Source organism: Hemicordylus capensis, chromosome 8 (assembly GCF_027244095.1).
Source record: "Hemicordylus capensis ecotype Gifberg chromosome 8, rHemCap1.1.pri, whole genome shotgun sequence".
In the NCBI taxonomy this organism is placed as follows: domain Eukaryota; kingdom Metazoa; phylum Chordata; class Lepidosauria; order Squamata; family Cordylidae; genus Hemicordylus; species Hemicordylus capensis.
Window position 1 is genome coordinate 1,806,976 of NC_069664.1, and position 26,122 is coordinate 1,833,097.

Here is a 26,122-nt window from a genome sequence, read left to right on the forward strand (position 1 = left end):
TCTCTGCGCAAACCAACCCTTCACCCCAATCCTCCCCAACTCCTGGGGGCTGCTTTCCTGCCAGCAGGGGCCAAGAAGGCATCAACATGACCACAGCAGCTTGCCTGCAAGCCAAGAGCAAGCCGGGGCTGGAGTGACTTGCCGAAAGGGGCTGCCAGGTGGCCGATCCCCCAGCTGGAAGGAAGCCGTTGCTCAGAGCCTCAGCCTGGTGGATGGGCCTGCAACCCAGCTGACCCCAACCCCTTGTGGCTCATTTAAAGGGACATGCCAGCATGTGCGGGGGAGGTTTCTGACCAGCCGCCAGTGCAAGGAGCCCAGCGCCAGCTGCACAAGCCAAGAACGCCTGGTGGGCTCATCACTCACAAACCCGCCATTTCCCTCCCTGGATCGGCCTGCTCTGTGTCTCCGCCTCCCTGCTGCAAAGACGGCTATAGCCCCATGAATGCTGCTCATGCCCTGCCGGAGGGCTCCAAGGACACAGCCCTCCTCTCTCCAGAAAGACACACACCCCCGCACTTCCCTGACGACTTCCACAGCGCGGGGCACGGGAAGGCCCTGTGGAGGTGGGCGGTGCTGGGGTCCGCCTGGAAGTCGGCTCTCGGTCTCCAGCTCCCAGACACGGGGTGGGTGAAGTTGTGTGAAGTCAAGACTAAAAGGCACGGAGCAGGGGCGGGCCTGAGTTGTCCCCTTTGCTAAGCAGGGGTGGGTGATGACATGCAAGCACGTGTCTGCCGTAAGATACTCCCCTGAGGGGGCCATAGTTCTGGCGTAGAGCTTCCGCTTGGCAGGCAGAAGGTCCCCGGTCCCCTACCTGGCGGCAGCAGCTTCTCCAGGTAGGGCTGGGAGAGACAGCTGCCAGTCAGTGTAGACAATGCTGAGTCAGATGGACCAAGGGTCTGACTCGCTTCCCATGTTATGCAGTAGTTGTGTTATTAAACTGAGCATATGCTCAGAGGCACTCTTTTAAATCTTTACTTCACATGCTCCAGCTGGATAAGACTAAAATCAAAATTAAAAGTCCCATGTACAGGCTTGAAAACTGTTCAAGCCAGAGAAATGAGGGGAGCAAGAGGAAACTAGGTTACTCAGCAGGACTGCAGGCACACCAGGGGTTGTCTGGCAGCCTGGCCCTGCAACACCGTTCTCCTAACCACTTCAATAAACTTCCTCCCTCATTCTCATCTCCAGGTCTGGAAGCCCAGAGCCAAAAAAGGATGTTGACAGGAAACATCCCACTGACATGTTGATTGCAGAGCACGAGGTTTCTAACCCATGACTTCCTGAAGCTTGGGGTGGGGGGGCAGTTTGTTTGCCTACAATCAAATGCTGGACATCCTCCTTCAGATGATCAGTCTGAATTGGGAGTCTTTGGGCTGGAGTCTAAAAATGGGTTGATAGGCACATTTTGAGTGAATAAATGGGGTCATGTTTTTTGGACTGCATTTGACCCTAGTAGAATTATCAGCCATGATGGCCTTTGATGATAGCTTTGATAGTAGCTTTCACCCCCTAAAACCAGCTTATTGTGTAAAATATAGCTTTAAAATGCGCAACAGTGACTGTACGGAGGCCAGACAACTTTACTAATCCAACATTTTCTATCTGAAGTAGCAGACAGTTTAAAAAAGAAAAAGAAAGTTTTCCTATGGCAATATTTATTATCTTCTTAGTATTTTGAAAGCATTAATCTACAGAAAACACTCAAAAATAAGAATATTTCTGTAAAAATGCGTAGGAAACTGACATTTCCAAATAAAGTTCTTGCAGCTAACCATAAGAGTCACTGCCATCATCTGCCTGATTAAAGGGCATCCTCAACTTCAGCAGCCTGGCTGTCACACTGCTGCTTATGGAAACATTCTCAGACCTCCTGTAGCCTCAGTACCGCTCTGGAAGGGTCTCCCTTCCAGGGCATGCTGAGGGTGGGTGCAGAGAAGAGGGTTTCCCCCCAGAGCACGTGAGAAAGAGGGGCTGCCACTCATGATGTGCACACTTGCTCCTCTGCTGCCTCTGGACCATGAAGGTTTGCTAGTGTTGAAGAACCTGCAACATCTCTCTGACCAGAGGCGACTATCGCTAAAGAGCATGGTGTGCACACACCACAAGGAGTGAAGCTTTTCCAAAGCTCTCAGCTCACCTAAAAGTAGCTCCCATTTGCAGCCCAAGACTATCTCTCAGGCTTCGAGGACTTCAGTGAAAACTAAAGATAAGGAGGATTTGAAGAAGGCAGTCCCCACTTTCAAGCTGCTCAGATTGAGTGAAGGGGGCTCCAAGCTTCAAAGACCAGGCACCTTTCTCTGGGGACTGGCCACAGCTCACAGAGATGTCTCTTCCTTGCAGTCTCAGTAATGCAGGGCCAGCCCGAGGGTGCCCTGGGCGCAGTTTGATCTTGCCGCTTGCCCCACTCCCCAGTCCAGAAGCATGGAGCTGCAGCAGTAACTTGAGATGCACACGCAGCTCATCCATGGAGGTCAAACGATCAGCCCACGCAGAGGACCAGCAAATGACCAGCCCTCGCTGGTTGGACGGCACAGTGGGAGAGAGTTCCCAGTCTGTGATGGGGGCAAAATGCCGACACTTCGGAGATAAACAGCATGCTGCCTTGAGATTGTTTTAATGAAAGGCAGTATATAAATTTAACAATAAATAATTGCGCAAGTCCAGCCTGAGACCATTTCTTTTTGGAAATGAGTGCCGTGGCAGGCAATTCATATTCCAGAAAGAAAGTGAAGCTCATAAGACTAGCTGGTGCTTGGGGGCTGAGGTGCAAATGAGCAAAGATGACTGCAAATTTTGGAAGTAGGATGTGCAGGTCCTTTGCGGGGGCAGGATGATCTATTATAGTCTTGCACCACTGCACGACTATATTGCACCCGACTATATTGCACCCTTCAGGGGTGAAATACAAGAGGGAGAGAAAGAATAATGGGCAATGCTATATTCCAGCACTGTTTATGCACCACCACCCTGCCAAGAACTGGTGGTGCCCTCAGTCACCACCTGGGTCTGCCTAGTGGGCAGGCCAAACCTGGAGTTATAGGATGGGAAAGCACTCTATGTAAGCGCAGAGACACTGTTTAAAATCACTTTGCATCTCCTGCAGCTCAGCATAATCAGAACACTGGACAACCAGACAGAAGAAGAGCCCTGCGGGATCAGGCCCAAGGCCTCTCGAGTCCAGCGTCCTGGACGCTGTGTGATTCACCATCAAGGTGTGTGACTGCACAGGTTGTAGAGCGCAGCTGGGCTCCATTGGAGCCCTTTTTCCACATGATGGCACATTTACCTGTTCCGTCAGGAGTAGACCTCACAAAAGTGGGCAGCATTTTCACAGCGGCTGTAGGGTTGGTGTCTGCCCCAAGCCCTTTTTCCATCTCTTTCCGGAACCGCTGAGAGACTTCTTGGAGGGTTTCATCCGAAAGCCGCATGTGATAGAGGTACTTGTCAATCTGGAGAGGGGAAAGCGAGAACAATTTAACAGCAGATCTCTCTCAGCCCTGTCTTGGAGATGCTGCAAGGGAGGAGGGAACTTGGAACCTTCTGCTCTTCCCAGAGCAGCTCCATCCCCTGAGGGGAACCTCTTATAGTGCTCACACTTCTAGTCTCCCATTAAAATGCAACCAGGGCGGACCCTGCTTCGCTAAGGGGACAAGTCATGCTTGCTACCACAAGACCAGGACTCCTCTCCTCAAGAACCCACATGTTAAAAATAGTGTGTGCGTGTGTGTGTGTGTGTGCGCGCGCGCACGCGCGCATGTGTGTAGATGATGCTTAACTTGGGGGGGGGGCTTTCTCCAAAGGCCTTTAGGTCCAGGTTCCAAAGTTACCAAGGTGCACCTCTGCTTACAACATATACAAAATTTAAAGTTAAAACAATTAGTTGTTTTACTAATTGTACTAATTAGTTCACTAATTTACTTAAATTCATTAATTAGTAATTTAATGTATACTAATTTAGTTTAACAATTAATGCAACTAAACTTTAAAGAAGAAGCTTGGCTGAAGAGACATGTCTCCAGATGTTTCCTAAAGGTCAACAGGGATGGAGCAGCTCTAATCTCAGCAGGAAGCGCCTTCTACAGCCCAGAGGCCACCACAGAGAAGGCTCTTGCCTTTCGAGTCACCACCAGAATTCAGTGTACTCAGACGCAGGGCAGACAAATGCTGTACAGGATTCTCAGCCTGTCATGCTACAGATCAGTATCTAGTGGACCTGTTGTTGACATGACTTAAGACTGACAAATCTTGTCAAGTTAGTGAAGACCAGCAGCCTCAGAGGAATCCGGGCTTTAAGAATTCAGCCTCCAGGTCTGCTCAAGTGTGTTGCAAGTTTGCCCCAGGAGGGCAAAGGTGTCACACTATTTTATTACTTGGGAGTAAAAAGTTGTGTGCATCAGAAATCTGATTTGTGCAATTGTCCGACAGCACAAGATACAAAAGGCTGTAAAGAAGTGACTAATATCAAGTACTATTCAAGGATGTAAAACTGTAAATTGTAAGGCATTCTAATGAATAGTGAAATGGACTAACCAACAGTGAAATCCACTATCAATTAAAGTTTATTTTCTAATACACACACTTACATATAAACACATGTGAACCATATAATTATGCAGTCCACAAGTGTTTAAACATTACTAATATTCTATGTATTAGGAAGAAACACTTTCACAGAGAGCCTATTTCGCAGATCATTAGAACTTCTATTTAGAGTGAAGCAAATTACAAAACACAACAGCAAAACTAAATATTGCTTTTCCTTTTTTTAAACTGGCAACCGGCAACTGATGCTAAGATTTGCCCAAAGTCACACAAGCCCAGGTCAGAGGTGGGACTTGACTCATTTCCAGGTATCTGCCCTCTAGGAAATGCCATTGTTAGGCCGCAGTAGACTTTGCTTCCATTCAGACACCAGACCCAGTCATGGTTGGCACTACCCACAGTGAAGTCTCGGCTTCGGCTTCCAAACATCCCAACAGGCACTTCATGGCTTAAAGCTGCCCCCTGCTTTCAGGGCTGGCCCAAGGGCTTTTGGCCCCCTTGGTGCCCCCCCCACCCCCCGCGCAAGACGGGCCCAGGCTTTAATGGGAGCCAAGTAAGCTGCATGTTTACAGGGTCAGATAATCAGCCCGGGCAGATGACGAGCCAGTGAGAAGCCATGCCGCTCTGAAGGCACAGCGGGAAAGACGTGCTCCTCCTTCCGTGATGGGGGCAAAACTCTTATCACTTCTGGGATGAAAAGATGCTGCTGCGCATTTGGAAAGGCAGCCCGAGACCATTTCGTTTTGGAAATGAATGCCGAGGCAGACAATTCACCTTCAAGGGTGACGAGAGTTGCTGTTGACTGGGGGGCTGAGATGCCATGAGCAAAGGCGACTGTGCACCGTGGGAAGCAGGCGGCAGGGTGACATCTTCCATTCTTACACCTCTGTGCAGTACTCCGGGGTGCGATCCGAGGGGGAGAGGAAGAGGAATGGGCAGGGCTACATCCTGGCACTGTTTATGCACGCACACACACACCACACCCCTGGTGTGCCCAGAGGACCGGCCAGCCTTGCCTGCTTCCATTTCACATCCACTCAGCTTGCAGCTTTGTAAGTGGACTCTCATCTCCAGTTGGAACAATGCCTGCAACTGTGGTTTGCAAACCAGCTCCAGCCTGTGGTTGGAATCCACAGTTGGATGTCCTGCCAGGGCCCGCTCCAGGCACCTGAACACCAAGGAGGCTCCTTCTCCGTGGGTAAAGCAAGGGGAGAACCTCCGAGAACCAGCTCCAGGGCAGCAGAAGTGGGGGCTGGCAGGCCACCGCGGGAAACAGAAGGCTGCACCAGATCCGGGTTGCTCAGCCTTGGGCACCCCAGGACTCGACAGACTTTGGCCCACCCAGTCAGACTTATTTCTTTATGGGGCAGGTTTTACCGGGGGGGGGGCTACAGCAGCAGCTTCTCCTCCAATGAATGGTGGGAGACTGCAGCAGCAGCTATAAGAGGTGGCAATAGGTTGGGTTTGGGCCCCCCACTTTTTTTTTTTTTAGTTAGGGGGAAATACAAGAGAGAAAATTGAGTTTGACAGTCTCCAGATTCCGAATCCCACAGATCCACAACCACCCTGAGCCTTGCTCTGTCGCTGCCACCAGAAGGGAGCCTATTCCAGCACCGGTTAATCCAGGCAACATTAGCTCCTGCTTTCTGGTAAGGGAAGTATTGGATGGGGGCAACCCCCACCCCAGGCTGCTAGCTAAAGCCAACACAGGGATCAAGAAATGGATTCAAGAGAGGGGAGGAGGAGGAGGTGGGGAGGGAGGTCTGAGGATTCTGTCTCCACCCCAGCGGTGGGAAGTCAAGAACTCTCCTCCTGGGCACAAGAGGGCCATTATTATTTATTTATATTATTTATATTATTTATAACATTTATATCCCGCTCTTCCTCCAAGGAGCCCAGAGAGGTGTACTACATACTTAGGTTTCTATTTCACAACAACCCTGTGAAGTAGGTTAGGCTGAGAGAGAAGTGACTGGTCCAGAGTCACCCAGCTAGTGACTCTATTTACACACACACACACACACACACCCCATGTAAAGCTCGTCCTGCAACACAGAGCAGTGGGAACCGAGGAGCTGCAGCGGATGCACAGCGAGGTGCCTTTACACCTGGACTCTAGCACCTGGAGAGCAAGCCTCCGTGTCTGGGGCCAAGAACTGCAAAGGGGACAGAAGGATGCATGGACAGCAGCAGCAGCACACGCCTCTGAACATCTGACTGCCACAACCCTACAGCCGTTCGAATAGGAGGGAGGGTGTGGCCATTCAGACGGTATCAGGAGCTTCCACTCCAAGGCCAGCTCAGCAACCAGGTCTATCAGCTCCATTAGGGACTCCACTGAGCAGCAGGGTGATCGGTGCACCAGCAGAAGTCCCAGTCTATCCCTGGTCCCTAGACTTAGGCACACACATTCAGTGTAGAGCAAATCCCTGACAGGGATGCTGGTAAGGGAGACGGTCACCTCCCCACCCACACCCCCTCACCTGCGCCACCACGGAGTAACCCTCTGGGAGAAGCTGGGACCAAACTGGACCACTCTAATCTCCCGGCCAGGTCTCTGTGATACATACCAGGTCAGCTCCTTCATCCATGATCAAGTCATGGATTACCTCAGATTTATTGTGAACCGGCCTGGCATTACAGAGTAATAAGGTGAGGTTCTGTAGGAGGGTGGCTGGCATTGCTCTCCAAGGTCAAAGAGGTGGTAGGCCTGCTGGAAGGGGAAACAGCCATTAAATTTCTGAATTCCCTTCCCCTTTAACAAACCGGCCTGCCGGCCTGCCAATACCAGATGCTAACAATTCGGCTTCTTTTCCTTAAGGAGGAGCCCCATTCATCTGGCTGTTTGCTAGCTTTGCAGACTCAGGAAGCGGAGGCAAAAGTTAAGGGCATCGGGATCATTTGCAACACTCCGGGTTCTGCTCAGCTGCAAGGATGAATAGCAGCTTTGTTGTTAACCTTGCACTGCGGCTCCCTCACGAGCACCACAGACTGATGGAGCAATCTCCAGAAAGCCTTATGTAAGAAGAGCCCCTTCTTGGAAATCAGTGAGGATCCTTGCCAGAAAAGCAGGCAGACAAAACGGCAACACAGATGTCAACAAATCATGCCTTATAAAAAAAAAAAAAATCTGCATGGTTTCTTCACAAGTGCGATGATGGGAGACTTCTGATGTGGCAACTAAGCCTTCGCCCCAAAGACTGGCAAGCCACTGGAGAAACCACTGGTGGAGGCCACGGCCTCCTGTGTCCCTGGCACCCTGGAAACAGCAGGATCTTCAAGCAAGAATGCCCACATGCACCCTGGGTTCCTTGACTGCAACCCTACCAAAAACGCTCAGCTTTCAGTACTGGGGCCCACATGACTCTGTGCGTGGCACACCTGCAGCCACACCCAAATACCTGCCTGAGCACTGCTGTCACTTCTGGCTGCAACTTAGCAAACCGGAAAGCTTTTCAGAGAGCCACACAACGCTTCTATTTGGGGACCGAGAGAAGTTTTCCAGATCTCCGTTTTAAAAAACCTCACACTTGCTCAAAAAGTTAAACCAGCCCCCAAATCCCACTGGAGCCTGCTGAGTTAACCTCCAGCCCCTAATCCAGAGCTCTCCTCTCTCTCTCCAATGTCCAGGGCAAATTGGGACTCTTGATCCATCTAGCTCAGCACTGACTACTCTGACTGGCAGCAGCTCTCCCAGCAGGGATCTTTCCCAGCCCTGCCTGGAGTTGCTGCTGCCAGGGAGTGAACCTGGGACCTTCTGCACACAGAGTAGGAGCACTGCCATGAGCTCTGATCTTCCCCGTTTGTGAAGAGAGCTGCCAGTTACCCAGCTGTTGCATGCCACGTCACACGTTTCCATGCCATTGTCTTTTAGGTGCACAGAGCATAGCAAACATTTAGATTAGTCCTGGAAGGTGCCTTGGGGAGGGCGCCAGGGGCATTCAGGCCACACCACACTCCACTGAGGAGGGCTGAAGAGGCTGAGCACCCTACAGGACTAAACCGTGTGTGTGTGTGTCCTCAGGAAGGAAGGAATCTGCAGAGAGTGTGAGTCAGTTTCCTGCTCTGCTGGTTCTGCCTTTCCACCAACGCTGGCCAACGCCCTCCTCCCCGAGTTGGGAGGGACCTATTACAAAGCAGGAACCTCCTTGCTGCCTGCCGGAGCCGGCATTAAGCCACACCTTTTACAAGAAAGAGGGCGATTCGCAAGAACACCACGGAAGAGCCCTTCCAAACAAGACCCACATGGGAGCAGGAGACGCTCACGCTTTGCAAGTAATTGCAGCCTTCTAGTACCACTAGCTTGTGCTGCCACTACAGGTCACACAAGGACAGGCACAGAAAGTGGCCCAGCATCAAATCTCTCTCTCTGTACTCCAATTTATTCAGATTCAGTTGATGAACTGACACTTTGGTGTTGCTGGCTTTTGGGAATCCTGAAGAAAGTGGAGGAGGACTAGAACAAGGAGGAGATGTGAGGCTCCCTAAAGGTGGGATTCTCAGCCTTGGGTCCCCAGATGCAGTTGGACTACAACTCCCCTCATCCCCACCACAGTGGTCAAAGGCTGGTGATGATGGGGTTTGTAGTCCAACATCTGGGGACCCAAGATTGCAGACCCCTGCCTTAAAGACTAAAGAAAACTTTTGTGGTCTTCTTTGCAAAGCTGCTTAAAACTGTACATTAGCAGTGTGCAAAAAATATACACACACCTAACTGTCTACACACTTATTTTAAACCAACTGTGGCACATCAGAGGCCTCAAAGGATAAGAACAAGCTTGCTTCCACTTCACTAAAATTTCTTCCAACACCCAACTGGTGGCAAACCTTAACTGGCTGCAGGCAACCCAGAGAACCACCATTTGGAAGCCAGATACAATGAACAAAAGTAACCCATCACTGCTTCCGAGGACGGCCTTGTAAAAAAATTCTATACCACAATAGCCTAAAGGAGCCAAAACAGCCTCGGAACATAACGCACTCAAAGTCCCTGAGTTCAGAGCTACCTTCTCCAAAGCTTGGAGCCCTAAGGAAGATCCTGGGCCATCTCTTCTTAGGATTCTATTTACCCAAACAGAAGATGACTCTGAACTGAAGATGACCCCCTTAAAAACATAGTTTAAATAGTGGCCATACCCTATATTTATCCAACAAGAAGAAGACTCGGAATTTAAGACAACCCCCAGTTCCTAACATCAAAGCGCTTGGAAAAAACCTAGTCTTGGATTCAGGTAAATACCGTATCTTATTGCTTTCTGCCAGTGAGGATTAGAGATTTCAAAGGCCTGGATTCAAATCTTGCTGCGGCAAGATTTTCAGTCTTGTGAGTTACTCCAGTTTCTTAGGGAAAGAGTCATTATCCCATGCCATGACCCCAGTGAATATCAGAGAGAAAAGGACAGGCATTCAAACTCAAGAAGGCTCTGTTACAGTCCAATTCGTTGCATGTTTACTCAGAAGTAAGTTTGACTTAGTTCAATGGGACTTAAACATTTTATTGTAAACTGCCCAGAGAAACGAGTTTTGGGATATATAAGAGAGAGAGAGAGAGAGAGAGAGAGAGAGAGAGTGTGTGTGTGTGTGTGTGTCTATATCTATATATGCATGCTAAATAAAAACAACATCACTGATTCAGTCACTGCTATAACCATTAGCAACTGAAATTACACTGATTCACGGAAGGAAAACTGGAACCACAATGAAACCTGATTTTAAGAGCCGTCTCAGTTCTCAAAAGGGGGGGGGTCAGTTCAGTCGCTTTGGAATGTACTATGCCAAGGTGGGAACCTCATGTATTCCTAGCAACAGCCCATAGCATAAATCGTAGCCAGAAATTAAGAGAAGTTCTAACCTGAATGGCTTCCCCGCTGCCCCATTACTTTCCTTAAGTTTCTCGTCCAGCCCAAACTGCACCTGTGTACAGTTTACATAACTTCTGAGACAGCAGAAAAGTCAGTGAGTCATGATCACACTACCTGAAAAATCCCATTGCTCCTTTTCCTGAAAGCTTGCACATATTAATTAATAAAAACAAAAACCCCTTGCACAATCTCTTGATCACAGCCAAGCCCATGTTTACAGTGCAACCAGAGAAGACAGAAAGGTCAAGTGACTTCTGTCATAACCCCCACAGCTCTCAACAGCTGCCTCCCCAAATCAGAGTTCAGCCAGCTAGAGTATTGTGGTATCATCCTAACCCAGCTAGATGTGAAGACCCGGGAGTCAGGTGCGGGAGGCGGCGGCGGCGAAACCCAGAATACACTGATGTGAGAGGGGAAAGAACAAGTTCGTTTGTTTTTTGCTATGGCTTCAAGATTTCTGGAAGTTGTGCGTCTCTAAATCTGATCATTATTCCTCCGAAACAACTTTGATCAAACTGCTCCACTTTTTACATCTTCCCAAAATATAAGAATTTGCCCATTTCTGACAGTTCCCAGGTGAATTTGGAACAGGGTTGGACAACATCCAGCACTTGAGTCCTAAAATTCCAAGATTTAAAACCAAAAAAAGCAATGTGCAGAGTGCCAGAGGGTTCAAGACAAGGAAAATGCCTGTGTGTCTTCCCAAAGCTGATGCTTCCTAAGCCGATGCTCTTCAGGACCCCAAGCTCTGCAAGGAAAGCAGGGAGAAGAGAGAAGGCTGACCTCCTCTCCTGAACTCCTTGCAAAGCTGGCAAGACACCTGGGAAGGAGACGCTGGCAACCCTTCCTCCTTCCTGCCCCTTTCAAGCTTGCAAGGGTCCGTTCTGAAAGGGGCCAGGCAGCATTTGCTGCCCCCCACTTCAGGTGCCACCACTGTGCCTCAGGCTGCCCCTGCAGATCTCCTTGGGCTTAAGCCGCTGGGCCCTGGAACCCACCCCACTGGGCCCGTGGAGAGCACAGCTTCCCTCCTCTCCATAATCACAGCTGGCATCAGGGATGAAGGAGGGGGCCTCCGGGTGGGGCTTCTCAGCAGGCTGCGCACCTTTGCTTTGAGGAAGCCCCTGCTGGTGGTGCAAAGCTCTGCAAACCGACCTCCCTCCCTTTCGTGGAGGCAGCAGCTGCTGCATTCTGCTGTATTTGGGGATTTCTTGAAAAGTAACCTATTTGCAACCACAGTGTGGACTACTGAGATGGAAGATACGGTGTTAATTAACTGAAACAGCCAGATCTTATCGGTGTTGTGTCACAAGACTGCTGCTCGGAAGGCAGAAGAAAAGTCGCCCCTTCCCCTACCTTCTATTTCTCTTTCGGAAAAATACTTAAGGGGTCTGGCAAGAGGGTCCGTTACTTGATTTCCCGCTCCTGACTTGAAAGGCAGGTTGATAGAAACGTTAATCGGCTGTTAGGCCGATTCCTAACAGCCGATTCCGAAACCCAGGGATTTCCAAGCTTGGGACCCCTGCCGTTGTTGGACTACAACTCCCATCATCCCCAGCCAAAGGTCATTGTGGCTGGGGATCATGCGAGTTGTAGTCCAAGCTTGGGAACTGCAGCTCTAAACAAACTTTGAGGCTTCCCATGTGCTTTGTCGTCATTTATGATGGTACCTTTCTCAGCCACAGCCAGAGAACACATGATCTCCGTGTTCTTGTTCCTGTCTCTCCTCACCCCCACCCATGATATGCTCATATGAAGTGTACACTAAAAATGCAGCTTTGGCATATTTGCCATTAAACTCCCACCTGGACAGAAATTAAAACCAGAGTAACATTTATGTTTTGCAGAATCCACAGCTGCAGCGGAAGATTCTTCCTGGAAGCCCCATGGAAGGCTGCATTTACGCTGGTGTCGAAAAACACACAAGCCTGTCTACATGCAGGCACCTCCCCCCCCTCTCTCCCCACTGTTATCTTCTGCTTCCTCTTTTTTCTTTTCTTTTTTGCTCCCCTCCTCCAACTCTAGGCTGAGGGCAGAAGACAGCAAAATACTGTGCCCCCCCCCCCGGCTTCCCAGGGCGAGTCTCCCTATCCAGATGCCGCAGGTGGCCCCTCGCGTCTAGGGCAAACTCTTCCTCTCCCCTGCAAAGGGATTCTTTCAGCCAGACAACCCTCACCAACGTGTCCTCACTTCACCCGGCCCCCCTTGGTGGAAACAGCTCAACGGCAGGACTTGTTCTTTGTAACTCAGCAAGGAGGAGCAAGAAAGCTGGGACATTTAGCCAGATGCAGCGGGAACGGAGAGGTGGAAGGGGGCTGGTTGGCCAGGAGGCCAAGGTCTAAAGGGCAGGAGACCGAGCCCTGGCACTGATCTTCGGGCACGACCTTGGTCAAGGTACTTGCTGTTTCCTCGCTGCTTCCCTCAAAGGCGGCAGTGAGGTGCCGAACACTGTGGAACACTGTAGGTGCCTGCGTAGCTATCCCGGGGGCTCCCTTGGCAGCAGCCTATGACAGCAGCCGCAGACGCTGCTTCCTCCCAGCTGCTCCTGATGCAAAGCAGCCTTATCATGGGCAAGGCAGTGGGGTGTGGGGAGGAGACCTCAGGCAGCACCACTGCAGCATCATGGTGACAGACATCCAACTCCAGGAGTGTAACTTTGGGGGAAGTTCTCCTGCACGAGCCCCAATCACTTTAATGGGCTTGTACAGAAGAGTGTCCCAGTGGGTTGCACCCCATGCTAGGAGCCCATCCAAGGGCTTCATTGGGGCCCTCTGGTGGCCCTGGCCAAAAAACGACACTCAGCCATGGGCACAAGGAGAGAGCGGACTGCCCACATGTGGTATTCACTGTTCACCATCAGAAAGGAGCCGGCCAGCTTTGACAGCCAAGAGACAGAAGAGCCAAAGCCAGCCCTTGAACACAAAGGGGGGGGGGGGGTTGCCTCCCTCCCCCCCCTCCATTGGTGTGTAATTCTGAGTGTAAATCCCTCTAGGCTGGCTTTGCTAGAATTCCAAATTGTGATTCGTTCTTGTTCCTTTTCCGAGGAGTCCGGCCAGTGGGAATCACGGCTCAGCATCATCTACACCTTTACTCAAGAGTCAGCCCCTCTGGACATGGTAAATATTGATTGGACTGGGTGGCCCATCCACCTCTATAAAGGTTTACATAATATCATTTCTCTTGGAAGCTACAGCAAGCCTGGGCAAAAGAATATCATGGTCGTCGTTTGTAACGTGCCTTTTAACATCAGTCTTCTTCTTCTTCTCCCTGCCTCGGGCCTTTTCCAGAGCTCTTCCGTCTCCCGAGGGGGCGGGGGGGGGGCTGCCATGTATGGAGTTCCAGAAAGTTAAGCACGATTCCAGAAGGAGAGTTCAAGACTTGGCAGGAGCTCTGCCCAACCTCTCCCTGAAGGAGACCAAGCCTGGAAGTTGCTGCCTGCTGCGGACTGCGGTCCACAAACGTTTACGGCGGGGCTCCAAGGTCCCACCGGAGGGAGCGCTTGTCTGGGGAGCTCGAGGGCTCCTTTCCGCCTCAGACTCACTCCCGCGGCGGGTCACCAGACGGGGAGGGTCCCTAGGCCAGAGCTTCCCCAAAATGGAGAGGAGGAGAAGGAGGAGGGCGGAGGAGCCGCTTCCTCCAATCGGAGGGCGGCTTGCGCTCTGCCCCAGGCCCAGCTGCGTCTTCCTCCTCCCCTCCCTCGGGGCCAGGGAGCCCCTCCGAGAGGGCCGGAGCCCGCCTCCATCCCTCGGCCAGCTGCGGGAGGCCCGCCCAGCCCCACGTGCTTCCCCCCCCCGCCATCCCCCAGCAGCGAGCCGGCCACACTTCTTCCTCCTCCTTTCCAGCTCCTCGGTCGGCGGGCCACGAGGAACTTCCTGACTTGCTCTCCCGCGGCAGGGATTGGGGCCGTGGCAAAGACGGAGCCCAGCCCTCCACTCCCTGCAGCGGACTGTGACGTGCCCAGAGCCCCAGAGGACGAGGAGGCGCTCGCTCTCCTCCCTCGCGCTCCTTTTCCGGAGTTCGAACGAACTCTCCTCTCAAACTCGGGCCCCGAACAAGAGCGTGCCCCCGAGCATGTGCAGAGCGCATAGCGCGCGCGGGGGGGGCGGTGCTAAAGCAGAAGCTGCGGCCGAGGGGAGTCCTCCTGGAACCTCCTGCCCATGTCTGGGAAGCGGAAAAAAACGCCGCGCTGCAGTAGGTCGTGCCGGCTCGGGGCGCGCTCTATCCCCCTCCCCACCTGCCGTGTCCCTCGTGGGCCCGGCGCGCAGCCCCCTTCCCTCGGTCTGGGTCTCCTTACCCGCTGCACTTGGTCGTGCCGGAGCTCGGTGAAGAGGTACGCCAGCAAGTGCGAGGCGATCATGGTGCGAGGCGGGCGGCGGCGGCGCTGCTGCTGCTGCTGCTGCTGGTGGGACGGGGCGGGCGCGCCGGCACTTCGCCTCGCTTCCCGAGCTGGGCTGCTGCTGCTGCGCTCCTCGGCGGTGTCTCGCGGACAAAGTGGCTCATCATCAGGGCTCCCGCGTGACGCGCCCGGCCCGCCGCCTCCCATTGGCTCCGGCCCGAGGGTGTGTGCGGGAGGAGGGCGGGCGCGCGGGCGCACCCCGCATGGCCCGGGGCGCCGGCAGGAACTTCTCCTAAGCCCGCCCGCAAGTGGGGCTGGTTTAAGGGAGTCCGCCGGGATTGGGGCGGGCCAGCCAGGCATCTTTCATCCGCCTCTGCTCCATGGATCGGGTCCCGGCGGGCTGGCCGCGCTCAGCGCTCCTCGGGGGAGCATCTGCTTATGGCGCGAGCCGGGCAGGTCTACTCGGAAGGGGCAAGGGGGTGCGCTGGTCAGTGTGCCTAGACGGCAGCTTCAGACTGCGAGCCTACGGCGCCGCTTGCTTGGGAGGAAGCCCCATGACCCCCATGAGTGAATATGCCTAGGAATCGGGACCCGGCGGAGCAGCCCAAGCCCCTCCGGGGTTCGGCGAGGCTTCCTCCCAGGCAGGGCGCGTGAAGAGGAGGGGAAGGCGCGACCAGGCCGGAGGGGCTACCTTCCAACTGCCCCCTCCCTCAGCTTGAATCTGGCTGGCCATGTACGCGGACCAAGCGCCACTGCCACGCCTTTCTCCCTCGTTCGTGGGGCGAGGAGGGGAGTGGCGGGAATCCCACCAGCGCGGACTGAGAGATCCGCCAACTTCGCGAGAGGCCCGCGAGCGCCGGGTCTGAGTAAAAAGGGCCGCCGCCGTAGCGAAAAGTGCCCGCTCTGTCGATGGCGCGGAAGAAGCCGGGCAATTCCGTGGCGGGACTCCAGTCCGGAGTCAGCCCAACCGGTGGGTGCGAGTCTAGGTTCGTGTCCAGCGCCGGGGCTCCCGCGGAGAGGTGACCCCCGGGCCGGTTGGCTCGGTTAGTCCAGCGAGGCCCCTCCGCGTCTCTCTCCTGGGAGCCGGAGCCGCTGCGACCCCGGGCCTGGTCAGGCTGGCTAAGATTGGCCCGCAACACGCAGAGCGACCGAGAGGACGGACCAGGCCGGCGTCCGCAAGGATGCGGCGGCGCAGTGGACCGACCTGCCGCCGGCGGACACCTCCGCTGGGCGCAAGTGAGTCTCGCTGGGCTCAGGCCGTGCCTCGAAACGGAAGAGCGCCTGCAACCCACAAGGGAGCGGGCGGCTCGTGAAGGCGGCGGCGCTGCTGCCGCCTTGCAGGAGGAGAAGCCCGCATCAGATCAGATGGCGCGGGCGAGCAGCCCGGTGGAGCGCGTGGCCGGAGCGGCGCGGCTGGGATGCTCCGAGGGCCGGGAGGTGAGGCGAGCCGGGGCTACCGTGCTCCGCCCTCGCCCTCTCCTGCTCCTCCCCCTACTTCCGTCGGCTGACAGCGCACGCAGCAGCAGCAGGGAACCCGGGCGGGGGCGAGGGAGGCTGGCGAGCGTGCGGAATGGCACGGCGGCCGGCTCTGCTGCTGCGGCCGCGGGAGGGACAGGGGAGCCTCAGCCGCGCGCAGGGACAGCGCCTGGCTGCGCCCGAGAGACGCTGCTGCTCTCGGCGTTTTGCGCGGAGAAGAGCCGCTCGCTCGCCTCCCTCCGGCCTGCGGCTGCATCGCCAGCCGCTCCGTCCATCGCCCTGTTGGAGAAGAACTTCTCGCCCACCGCCCTGCCCTGCCCTGCTCCTCCCGCCGCCCTGGTCCCCCTTCCTCGTACTGGACGGCGCCCTTCTCTGCCCTACCCCCGCCCCGCCCGCCCCGCCCCGCCGAAGAAGCCAGCAAGCATTCACTGAATGCCAAGAGGCCGCCTCCAGAAGGTCTGGGGCTGGTGACCCTTTCCCGCCTGCCTGCCTGCCTGCCTGGGTGTCTGTCTGCCCCTCTGACTTGCGGGAAGCCCCCCTGCCAGGCCCAGGAGGACGTGGGTGGCACAGAAAAAGAGATGCGAGCGCCTGGCGGTGCAGGACCTGCCCCCCCCAGGAGATGGGGAGGGGGCAACCCGGCCTCTCTCCTGTCCTTTGTGAGCAGCACATGTGAAGGCTGCTGTTAATCCAGGGTTAGAAAGGGGGGGGGGTAAACTCCACGGGGGAAATCAAGATACTTCTCCACTCCAAATGCCAGATATGGGCTTGCAAAAAGTGCTTTTTAGGTCATGTGTGAAAAGCCTTTCAGATAAACCGCCCAGAGTCGTAGGTTTGGGGCAGTATAAAATATGTTAAATAAAATAGGTATTAAGGTTCATGGTGTTACTCAGTGAATATTAAGTGGCCAGGCCATCAGAAGGAAACCAGCCCTGGAGCTGAACAATCAGAGGCCTGCCTTACAACCTTCCTTGCATTTAAGGAGAAGCATCTTAGGGATGCTGGCTGGGTTGGCTGGCTGGGCTTTTGTTAAGCTAATAGCCCAGGGTGGGCAGTAGACTGAATCCCTGGGAGTTAATGGCAGGAGATGGTCCAGGTGGTGATGATCTCCTGGAGGAAATCTCTCTTGGGAGTTTTGAAGGAGGGGTGGGGAGGGGGTGGAGCCGATAATTTTGCAGCTGGGTGGGAGGAGTGGGCTGGGGTGGGTATGAGCAGGGCCAATCAGAGGGGCCCCCAGGAGGAGGGCTATTGGCTTGGGCCATAAGCTCAGGAGAACCTCCAAAGCAGGTGGGAATTGTGCCTTTAATATATCCAATCTGGCTTTATCGTCCTCCTGAGGTTCTGCTTGATGGTTTGGAGAGCTGACTTTTTAATAGGTCTAATGCTGAATTGAAGTCCCTGACTTTAGAAAGATTCTGTTGATTCGGATTTTTGTAAAAATTTTATGGATTTTTCTAAATCTGCTCAAGGTGATAGGGTATCTGCTGCTTTTGTTATACCCAGTTTGGGAATACAAAAGGGCTATAGGTTGACTGGAGGCGTTAGCATTATGACCGCTGAATTAACTGCGGTGCTCCTGGCTCTAGAATGGGTTCAGGACATGTGCCCTGGGGGATTTGTGATTTTATTGGACTCTTTGTCGGTTTTGCAAGCCATCCAAGGGGGCAGTTTTTCAAACAAGTCCCCTGTTGTTGCTGACATCTGGAATTTGAATAATCTTCATTCATGGGGTTTTCACGTTAGGTTCCACTGGGTTCGTTCTCACATCGGGATTTCTGGGAATGAGCTCGCGGACACAATTGTGAAATGATCTCTGGACCGTCTGGCTGTAGATTGTGAAATTCCCATTAATGTTATGGAAGTCAGGTCTTGGGTTGGGTTGGAGATGAGGAAGATTTGGCAAAAGGAATGGGATGTTGACCCTATGGGTCGGAGGGTTCATGCTTTTTGTCCGAAACTGAGTGATTTTCGACTCTTCAGTATTTCGGGTAGGACCCGACAAGTGTCTTTGTTCAGGACATTAACAGGTCATTGTTCGACTAGAGACAAGTTGTTTCTTCTTGGAAAATCTGAGAACGATTTATGCTTGTCGTGTGGAGTGTCTGAGACCATAGATCACTTTTTGTGGGACTGCATTCGGTTTTGTGATGATCGTGAGCGTTTCCTTCTGTCTCTTTAATCTGCTAATCTCTGCGGCAGGTCTCTTCAGGAACTATTTTCAGACCGTCAAAATTGGAAGATTGCTACCTCTCTTTTGTGGAGATTCCTCAAGTCATCTCATCTTATTGAATATTTATTAAACCATCTCTTTTTCTGGACATTTGTGCTCTTTTTTAGATTTCCAGTAAGTGGCGTTTGTGGGACCTTATGGTCCTGGTACGCCATTACCTTCCACAAGAAGAAGAAGAAGAAAGCAGACACATTAAATGCATGGCACGAGTGGAAGTTTGGAAGGGAAGAAGCAGAGAAGAACTGAATTGTCTGATGGCATTTTAGGAATGCAGGATCTCTCTTTAAGCATCTGCTGCAGGGTAGCATGTTTCCAGAGAAGAGAGCTGGATGTGATAGCAAGCAATGAATTTGTTAAGCAGGGTATGCCCTAGTTTGCATTTGAATGGGAGACTACCTGTAGGGGCCACTCCAGGAAAATCATCCACATGCTTGCATGCAGAAGGTCTCAGATTTCTTCCTTTTCCTAGACAGGGCTGAGAGAGACTCCTGCCTGCAACCTTGGAGAAGCCGCTGCCAGTCTGTGTAGGCAAGACAGAGCCAGATGGACCAAGGGTCTGACTCCGTATGTGGCAGCTTCCTAGGTTCCAGCCTTGTAGGAAGGCATCCACCACATGCGCTCTCATCCAAATGAAACAAAAACTAGAATAAACTAAATTGCCAGCTGCAGCAAATGTAATTCATTAACCAATTATCTGGCTAAAACTCATGATTAATCACTTTTGGCTATTGTGGATGGGGATGATGGGAGTTGTAGTCAGCAACATCTGAGGGCCAAAGATTGGGAACTCCTGGATTATTGAAAAGAGTAAAGTGCATCTTTTGACAAATCCTAGGCATTCCTTTTTTACAAAGCTTTTCACTATTTTGCTAGCCCCCCCATGGTAGGATGGCAGGACAGGCCTACTTGGAAGAAATGCAGATTTTAGTCTATTGGAACCAACCATCCCATGAGATTGTCACTCATGAATTATCTTGGCCACTTTATAATTCTGTACTCATAAAAAGAAGCCTTCCTCTCCTTTGGACTGAGCCCTGTAGGGCATCTGGCTGCTCTAAATATAGCATCAATTCAGTTTTATTGTATTTGCTGTTACTCATGTGGGACAGGACTGAGAAAGGGCACCGAAGAATCCTTGTTGCCAGCATGCCTCATTAACACAGCACCTGGCCTGTGTTTTACCGGCTTTCACAGTAATCTCCCAGGAAAGTCGTCGTGGCATTTAACCAAGAAGGAACAGACCTAGTTCTTGCAGGAGATCAGGCATGGCATAGCGCTTAGAGTGCTGGACTAGGATCCTGGAACTAGGATCTTAGTTCAAATCCCTGTTCAGCCATGAAACTCACTGGGTGCCTCTGGGCCAGTCACTATCTCTCTGCCTAACCTACCTCACAAGGTTGTTGTGGGGATAAATATTAGCCATGTACACTGCTCTGGGCTCCTCAGAGGAAAAGCGGGATATAAATGTAAAAATAAAATAAAAACTGGACCCATCCAGTTGAAGGTTCCTTGCCACACAGCCTGCTGCCCACAAAAAAACCTGATTGAAATCACAAATGCACACACCTTGAATACTCCCCTGGGGAAAAGACAGATAGGAAACTTCCTTAGACTTCTTTGGGTTAGTTTTATGGGTGCATGCTGTAGCTGGCTCATGGGAAAAGGGCTTGTGTTTGGATGTTTGTTTGGGAGAGGGAAGTGTAGGCTTCTGTTTGCTTGCTAACTTATAATTCTTTAATCAGTAAATAGGCCTATGAGCTGGTCTCTCTCTCTCTGTTAGTGGGGCTCACAGCAGCTTCTGGGGGTGGGGTGGGGGGCATTTCAGTCAGAAAAACAGCCCCTCTGCTTTGGCCCTTGGATATATTGAGAAGGCAACAGGGGTGGGGGAGGCATGGCCCCCTTAAATGCAGAGCGCACTGCCACAGATGTTAGGGCTGCTTAATTTTTTCAGCGTGATGCTATGTCATTCACTCCCTCCTTCCCATTTCTGCTAAATACTAAACCCCTGGCAAAAGGAATGCGTGACTCAGACTAAATAGAACAGAGAACATCTGTCCTTTGCTTGTCAATAGCCACTAAAAAAACCACATCTTTTCAAAGGGAGGAGAGCTGGTCTTGTGGTAGCAAGCGTGAATTGTCCTCTTTGATAAGCAGGGTCCGCCCTGGTTTGCAATAGGATGCAGAAGATCCCTAGCAGGCTCAGGGAGGGAAGGAGGGAAATCCCCATAATGCACCTTGAACTTGCACGGGACCCTGTCAGAGCCCTTTCTTTGTTGGTGAGAAAGGGCTCAAGGTTTTTTCAACTAAAATTCAAGAGGAGCGCCTGCCACGCCACTAAATAGTATAGGCAGCACAGTCCATTGAGGTCCATTGTGCACAGAAGTTCTCCTGTGTGCCCTTCACTGAAATGAATGGGTGTGCACTGTGCAGGAGCATCACTTTCATTGAACTGCTGCCCTGCTGGTCCCCAATAATCCACCATCTGAGAGGACTGCCTCACCTTATGAAAGGACCTGCTTCCTTCCCAGGGATTTATGTTTTCTGGTCCATGGAGCAATGTAGCCATAAAACCTGCTTTGCCCCCTGCTGAAGGCTCAGGGTTGTGTCAAAGCGAGAGGGAGGTTCAGATTCACCATTATGCTTAAGTTCATCTTCTCTGATGTTAACTGCTACCTGCTTATTCCAGTTACACAGCCATGGCCTCCACCTGAAGCCCTCTGGGAATGATGGTTCTATGGCAGGGATTCTCAAACTTGGGTCCTCAGCTGTTATTGGACTTCAACTCCCATAATCCCCAGCCTCAGTGGCCTTTGGTTGGGGATTATGGGAGTTGAAGTCCAATAACACCTGAGGACCCAAGTTTGAGAATCACTGTTCTATGGCTAGAAGATGGTGTAGGCATATATAGCCACAGTTTCCAAAGTCTTGCAGAGAAACCAGGACAACAGTGCAGAAATACTTGGCTGTTTTTATTTGTAACACTGATTATGGTTCAGCAGTAGACTAAAACCTCTCTCTTCACCCTGAATGTGTAATTCACCTTCACTGCTGTTGGGTCTGGCATGTGATTCTAGCCGTAGCAGAGTCCAAAAGGGTCTTTATTTGTTTCATGACCTCCCTGGCATGCTGCTGTCTTTGCTGTTTCAGATCTCTTCTTTTTGCTCACAGTTGTTATCACCCAAAGCTAACATAGTGGTGTGTGACCTTGGCTGGTTATTATTGTCTTTCGGGGCTGCAGAGGCCTAACCAACACACTCGCTAGGGTGCAAACCCCATTGAACTCAGTGGGGCTTACTTCTGCATAAACATGCTTAGAAGTGGCCTCACAAGCTATCCTGGAGAGACGAAAGAGACAGCTCTTTAAAAAAATAAAATAAAAACATCTCACTTATTCAGCTGAGAAACTCAGCACACACAAGTTTCTCTGGGGGTCTTCACCCAAGCACTGGCCAGCTCCAGTGCGGAAAGCTGGTCTTGTGGTAGCAAGCATGACTTGTCCCCTTAGCTAAGCAGAGTCCACCCTGGTTTGCATTTGAATGAGACCACATGTGAGCACAGTCAGATATTCCCCTCAGGGGATGGAGATGCTCTGGGAAGAGCAGAAGGTTTCAAGTTCCCTCCCTGGCAGCATCTCCAGGATTGGGCTGAGAGAGACTTCTGCCTGCAACCTTGGAGAAGCCGCTGCCCGTCTGGGTAGACAATACTGTGCTAGATGGACCAAACCAATGGTCGGACTCAGTATATGGCAGCTTCCTATGTTCCTTGTTTGTTTCTTTTCCAGTTTTGCCCTCAGTCAGGGTTAGGCAACCTGAGACGCTACAGCTCTTTTGGGACTGCTTAGTACCAGGATGGAAGACTGCTGGTGCCTGGAGGACATAAGGTCTGCCCTGCTGGGTCAGGCCCAAGGAGGCCCATCTAGTCCAGCTAGTCCTGTTTCCCACAGTGGCCCAGCAGATGCCTCTGGGGAGCCCACAGGCAAGAGGGATGTGCAGGCCCTCTCTCCTGCCGTTGCTCCCCTGCAGTAACTGGGATCGAGAGGCGTTTGAGGCTGGAGGTGGCCTAGAGCCACCAGACTAGTTGCCATAGACCTGTCCTCCATCATGGATTCCACCCTGGTCCTAAGCAGCCCTGATCTGGCCTGCTTTCCGCAAGTTGCAGCACTCTCCGATGTGGCTTCAGACCTCACCCCCGTCCCGTGTCGCCAGCCTCCTTTCTGGGGGTCTGTCAGGACCCGGCCACGGAGAAGGCCCTCTCCAAGGAGGGAGGACCACCTCAGCCACAGCCTGGAGGAGGAGAGCTGGTCTCGTGGCAGCAAGCATGAATGGCCTCCTTTGCTAAGTTGGGTCTGCCCTGGTTTACATTTGAATGGGAGACTACATGGGTGAGCACTGGAAGATCTTCCCGGAGGAAAAAGGCTGTGGCTCAGTGGAAAAGCACCTGCCTGCTTGCTTGCAGGCAGAAGGTCCCAGGTTCCTGGCATCTCCAGGTAGGGCTGGGGGAGACTCCTGCCTGCAGCCATGGAGAAGCTGCTGCCAGTCTGGGTAGACAATACTGAGCTAGATGAACTAATGTCTGGCTCAGTATATGGCAGCTTCCTGTGTTCCTAAGAAGACCACCTTCAGCCTGATGTGAGCTCTGCAGGTCCCTCCAATCACTCCCACCCCCAGTGGAATTCAGGGATGCCTAGTGCCTCCCTGTGAGACCCCAGCCCCATTGCTGAGACCCCTTCCATTACCTCCACCAGGAGCAGAAGTTATGCTGGGCCAGGGCAGAACTCCAGCACTGCAGTGCACACCTGGTGGTGGCCCAAGACCCCACCTATCTCCCATGGGCTTACTCATGAGGAGGGGGAAGCCAGCCCAGGCACTTGCCTTGGATTGGGGCTGTTCTGAGACTCCTGCCTGTCTGTTGCTGGCAGCTGGCCTGCTGGTGGTGCAGCCTCCTTTCAGGGAGTGGGTGGGCGGGGGTCAAAGGAGGCAGCTCAGATTGCTCCTCTTTCTCCCGGCCCACCCGAGAGCTGTGCTGCCTGCAGGCTGGCCATTTGTCATGAAGAGCTGCGCGGTTAACCTCACTGCTCTACCTGATGAATGGCCAGCCTGAAGGCAGTGTTGCTCTCAGGGCAGGCAGGAGAGAGAAAAGCAACCTTTGGAGTCCCCCTGGCTCATTAGGATAAACTGCTTGCTCTTGTGCAGGTGGGGGCTGAGGGAATTGTTACTTGCCCCAGGCTGCATGCAGAAATGCCCAAGTGCAGCAAGGAACCTGCTGTGGAAAAGACACAGCTCACTGCCTTCCTGGCTCAAGAACTCTCTTCCTCCAGCTCAGGATCAACAGGAACCGGCTTGTCCTGTTTGAGCCGGGGACCTTCTGCCAGCGAGCTGCTCAAGCAATCCGAGAACACCCCACTGAACTCATGAGCCTGGTCTGAGTTAGGCTATTGGTCCCTAATGTCGACACTCTGACTGGCAGCAGCCCAAAACCCAGCTTGTGGGAGGAAACGCGGGAGTCAAAGGGTGAAGCGCCAACCTGTTCCTCCCCTAGTTGGCCATGGCAGACTTTGTTGTGAAAAAATGGCCTTTGGGCTCATGTGAGGTGCAGCTGAGTTGTCAAGTGTCAAAGATGGACTATCCGGGGGGGGTGCAGGCGCGGGGGGGTGCAGGCGCGGGGGGGGAGTAAGCGGTCAGTGGAGGGATGCCGGAGCTCGTCTGCCCATCCAGAGGCAGCAAGCCAGCCACAGCTGTCCGTCTGCCACGCCATTGCCGGGGGGGGGGGCAGGGGGCGAAACATGAAGGACCTTGTCCGGAGGGCACCACCAGGACCACGTGAGCTGTTCTGGGAGCCAGGGAACTTGGGTCACCCCTATGAAGGAGCAAGCTGTACTGAAGAGGACCCCGTAACCGTTCTCTCTCTTGAAGTCTAGAACCCCTCCCTGAAGATGAAAATCCGGCTCCTCCTCTGCTTTTTCTCCCAAAGCGTGGGTGCAAGAAAAAGGAGCAGCGCTGGTCTTGTGGTGGTGAGCAGGGATTGTCCCCTTTGCTAAGCAGGGTCTGCCTTGGTTTGCATTTGAATGTGCGACTACATGTGAGCAGTGGAAGACATTCCCTTTAGGGGAGAAGGACATCTGAGACAGCAGCATCTCCAGGCAGAGCTCCTGCCTGATACCATGGAGAGCGGCTGCCAGTCAGTGTGCAGACCCTACTGAGCTGGATGGACAAGGGCCTGACTCAGTAGAAGGCAGCTTCCTGTGTTCCTCTGGCCTCCCTGGCCACTTTGCCTTTTATTCCTCCAAGCCCTGCCAAAGTGTGTTTGTCACAGAGCTGTCAAAAGCTGCTTCCTTCGTCCAGAGGACAGATCGTTTGCATTGCAAGCAAGCAAGATATATATATAAAGCATTGACCAAAGGATGCAAACGTCATTCATAATAGCATATTTGTTGGTGAATGTCATTTGTCAAGGTTGGCTTGAGCCGCTGGTGCAAAAAGAGCCTCCAAAGCTGAGATGCAGCCGCTGAAAGCTGGGTTTCTGCAGAGAGGTTTCCACCAGAAGGCGGAAATGGCAGCCAACAATCGGCAAAAGTGGTTCACAGCTTAGGGATTCTGGAGTGTGCACTTCTTGGAAACAGGAAGCATCGAGTCAGGCCCTGGTCCATCTAGCTCAGTCTTGCCTACCCTGACTGGCAGTCACTCTCCAAGGTTGCAGGCAGGAGTCTCTCCCCGCCCTACCTGGAGATGCTGCCAGGAATCAAACCTGGGACCTTCTAAAGGAGATGGTCTTCCACTGAGCTGTGGCCCGTCCCCTGAGGGGAACATCTTACAGCACTCACATGCAGTCACCCATCCAAATGCAAACCAGGGCAGACATTGCTTAGCAAATGAGACCATGCTCACTGCCACAAGACCAGCTCTTGTGCAAGGTGGTAAAAAGTTTTGCTTATATGAACTAAGCCACCCAATATGACTATAAACATGGTTCCTATTTATTTTCCAGTTTTGCTCCTAAGTTAGGACTGGGCAGTCTGTGGCATTACAATTCCCATCACCCCCAGGCAGTATTTATTGCAGCTGGGGATGATGGGAGTCGTAGTCCAACAATGGCTGGACAGCCTCTGGTTGCCCACTCCTGTCCTAAGCACTAGAAGGCTGACAAACCCACAGATCCCTCCCCAAATTTCCAAGGTCACCATCAATCTGCCCCAGTTCCCCACCCCTCAGATGGGGACAGCGTGACATGCAGGATTCTGACAGGCCAGATGGAATGCAGAGAGATTTGCAAAAGTGCCTTACACTTACAATGGTGGCATACACTCTGTCATTTCTTTGCCGTTTTTAATTTGTATTGTGCCTCATGCAGCAATAGATGCTTTGGAAATAATTAGTTGTACTATGTTGCAAAATTTCAGTTTCGAGAAAGGAAGGCAGATTCTGTCAGTTCCTTGCGAGCAGGAGAGGTTGAGCAAGGCTGGCCCAAGACATGGGGGGGGGGCAGGATGCAGATTACAATGCCCCCTACACACACACACCCCTTGGGAACATAGGAAGCTGCCCTCTTCCGAGTCCAGCCATTTGTCCATCTAGCTCAGTATTGTCTACACAGACTGGCAGCGGCTTCTCTGAGGTCCTCCTCTCTCAGGAGTCTCTCTCAGCCCTATCTGGAGATGCTGCCAGGGAGAAAACCTGGGACCTTCTG

The 26,122-nt window shown here is 52.7% G+C and overlaps 1 protein-coding gene across 3 annotated transcripts in view; it reads right to left on the reverse strand.

Moving 5' to 3' along the window:
• Positions 1 to 26,122, reverse strand: part of LOC128333941 (hexokinase-2) — a 61,037-nt gene that overhangs the window by 30,836 nt on the left and 4,079 nt on the right. Inside the window, exons 1-2 of one of the 3 annotated variants that reach the window (XM_053270055.1) lie at positions 14,695 to 16,223; positions 3,287 to 3,449 (exon numbers count right to left, since the gene is read on the reverse strand). In XM_053270055.1, coding sequence (XP_053126030.1) covers positions 3,287 to 3,449; positions 14,695 to 15,096 — 565 coding nt within the window. In that variant the 5' untranslated portion in view covers positions 15,097 to 16,223. Of the gene's footprint in view, positions 1 to 3,286; positions 3,450 to 7,112; positions 7,156 to 14,694; positions 16,224 to 26,122 lie in introns of those variants that run through there. The other 2 variants (XM_053270059.1, XM_053270056.1) reach the window with 2 other exon arrangements.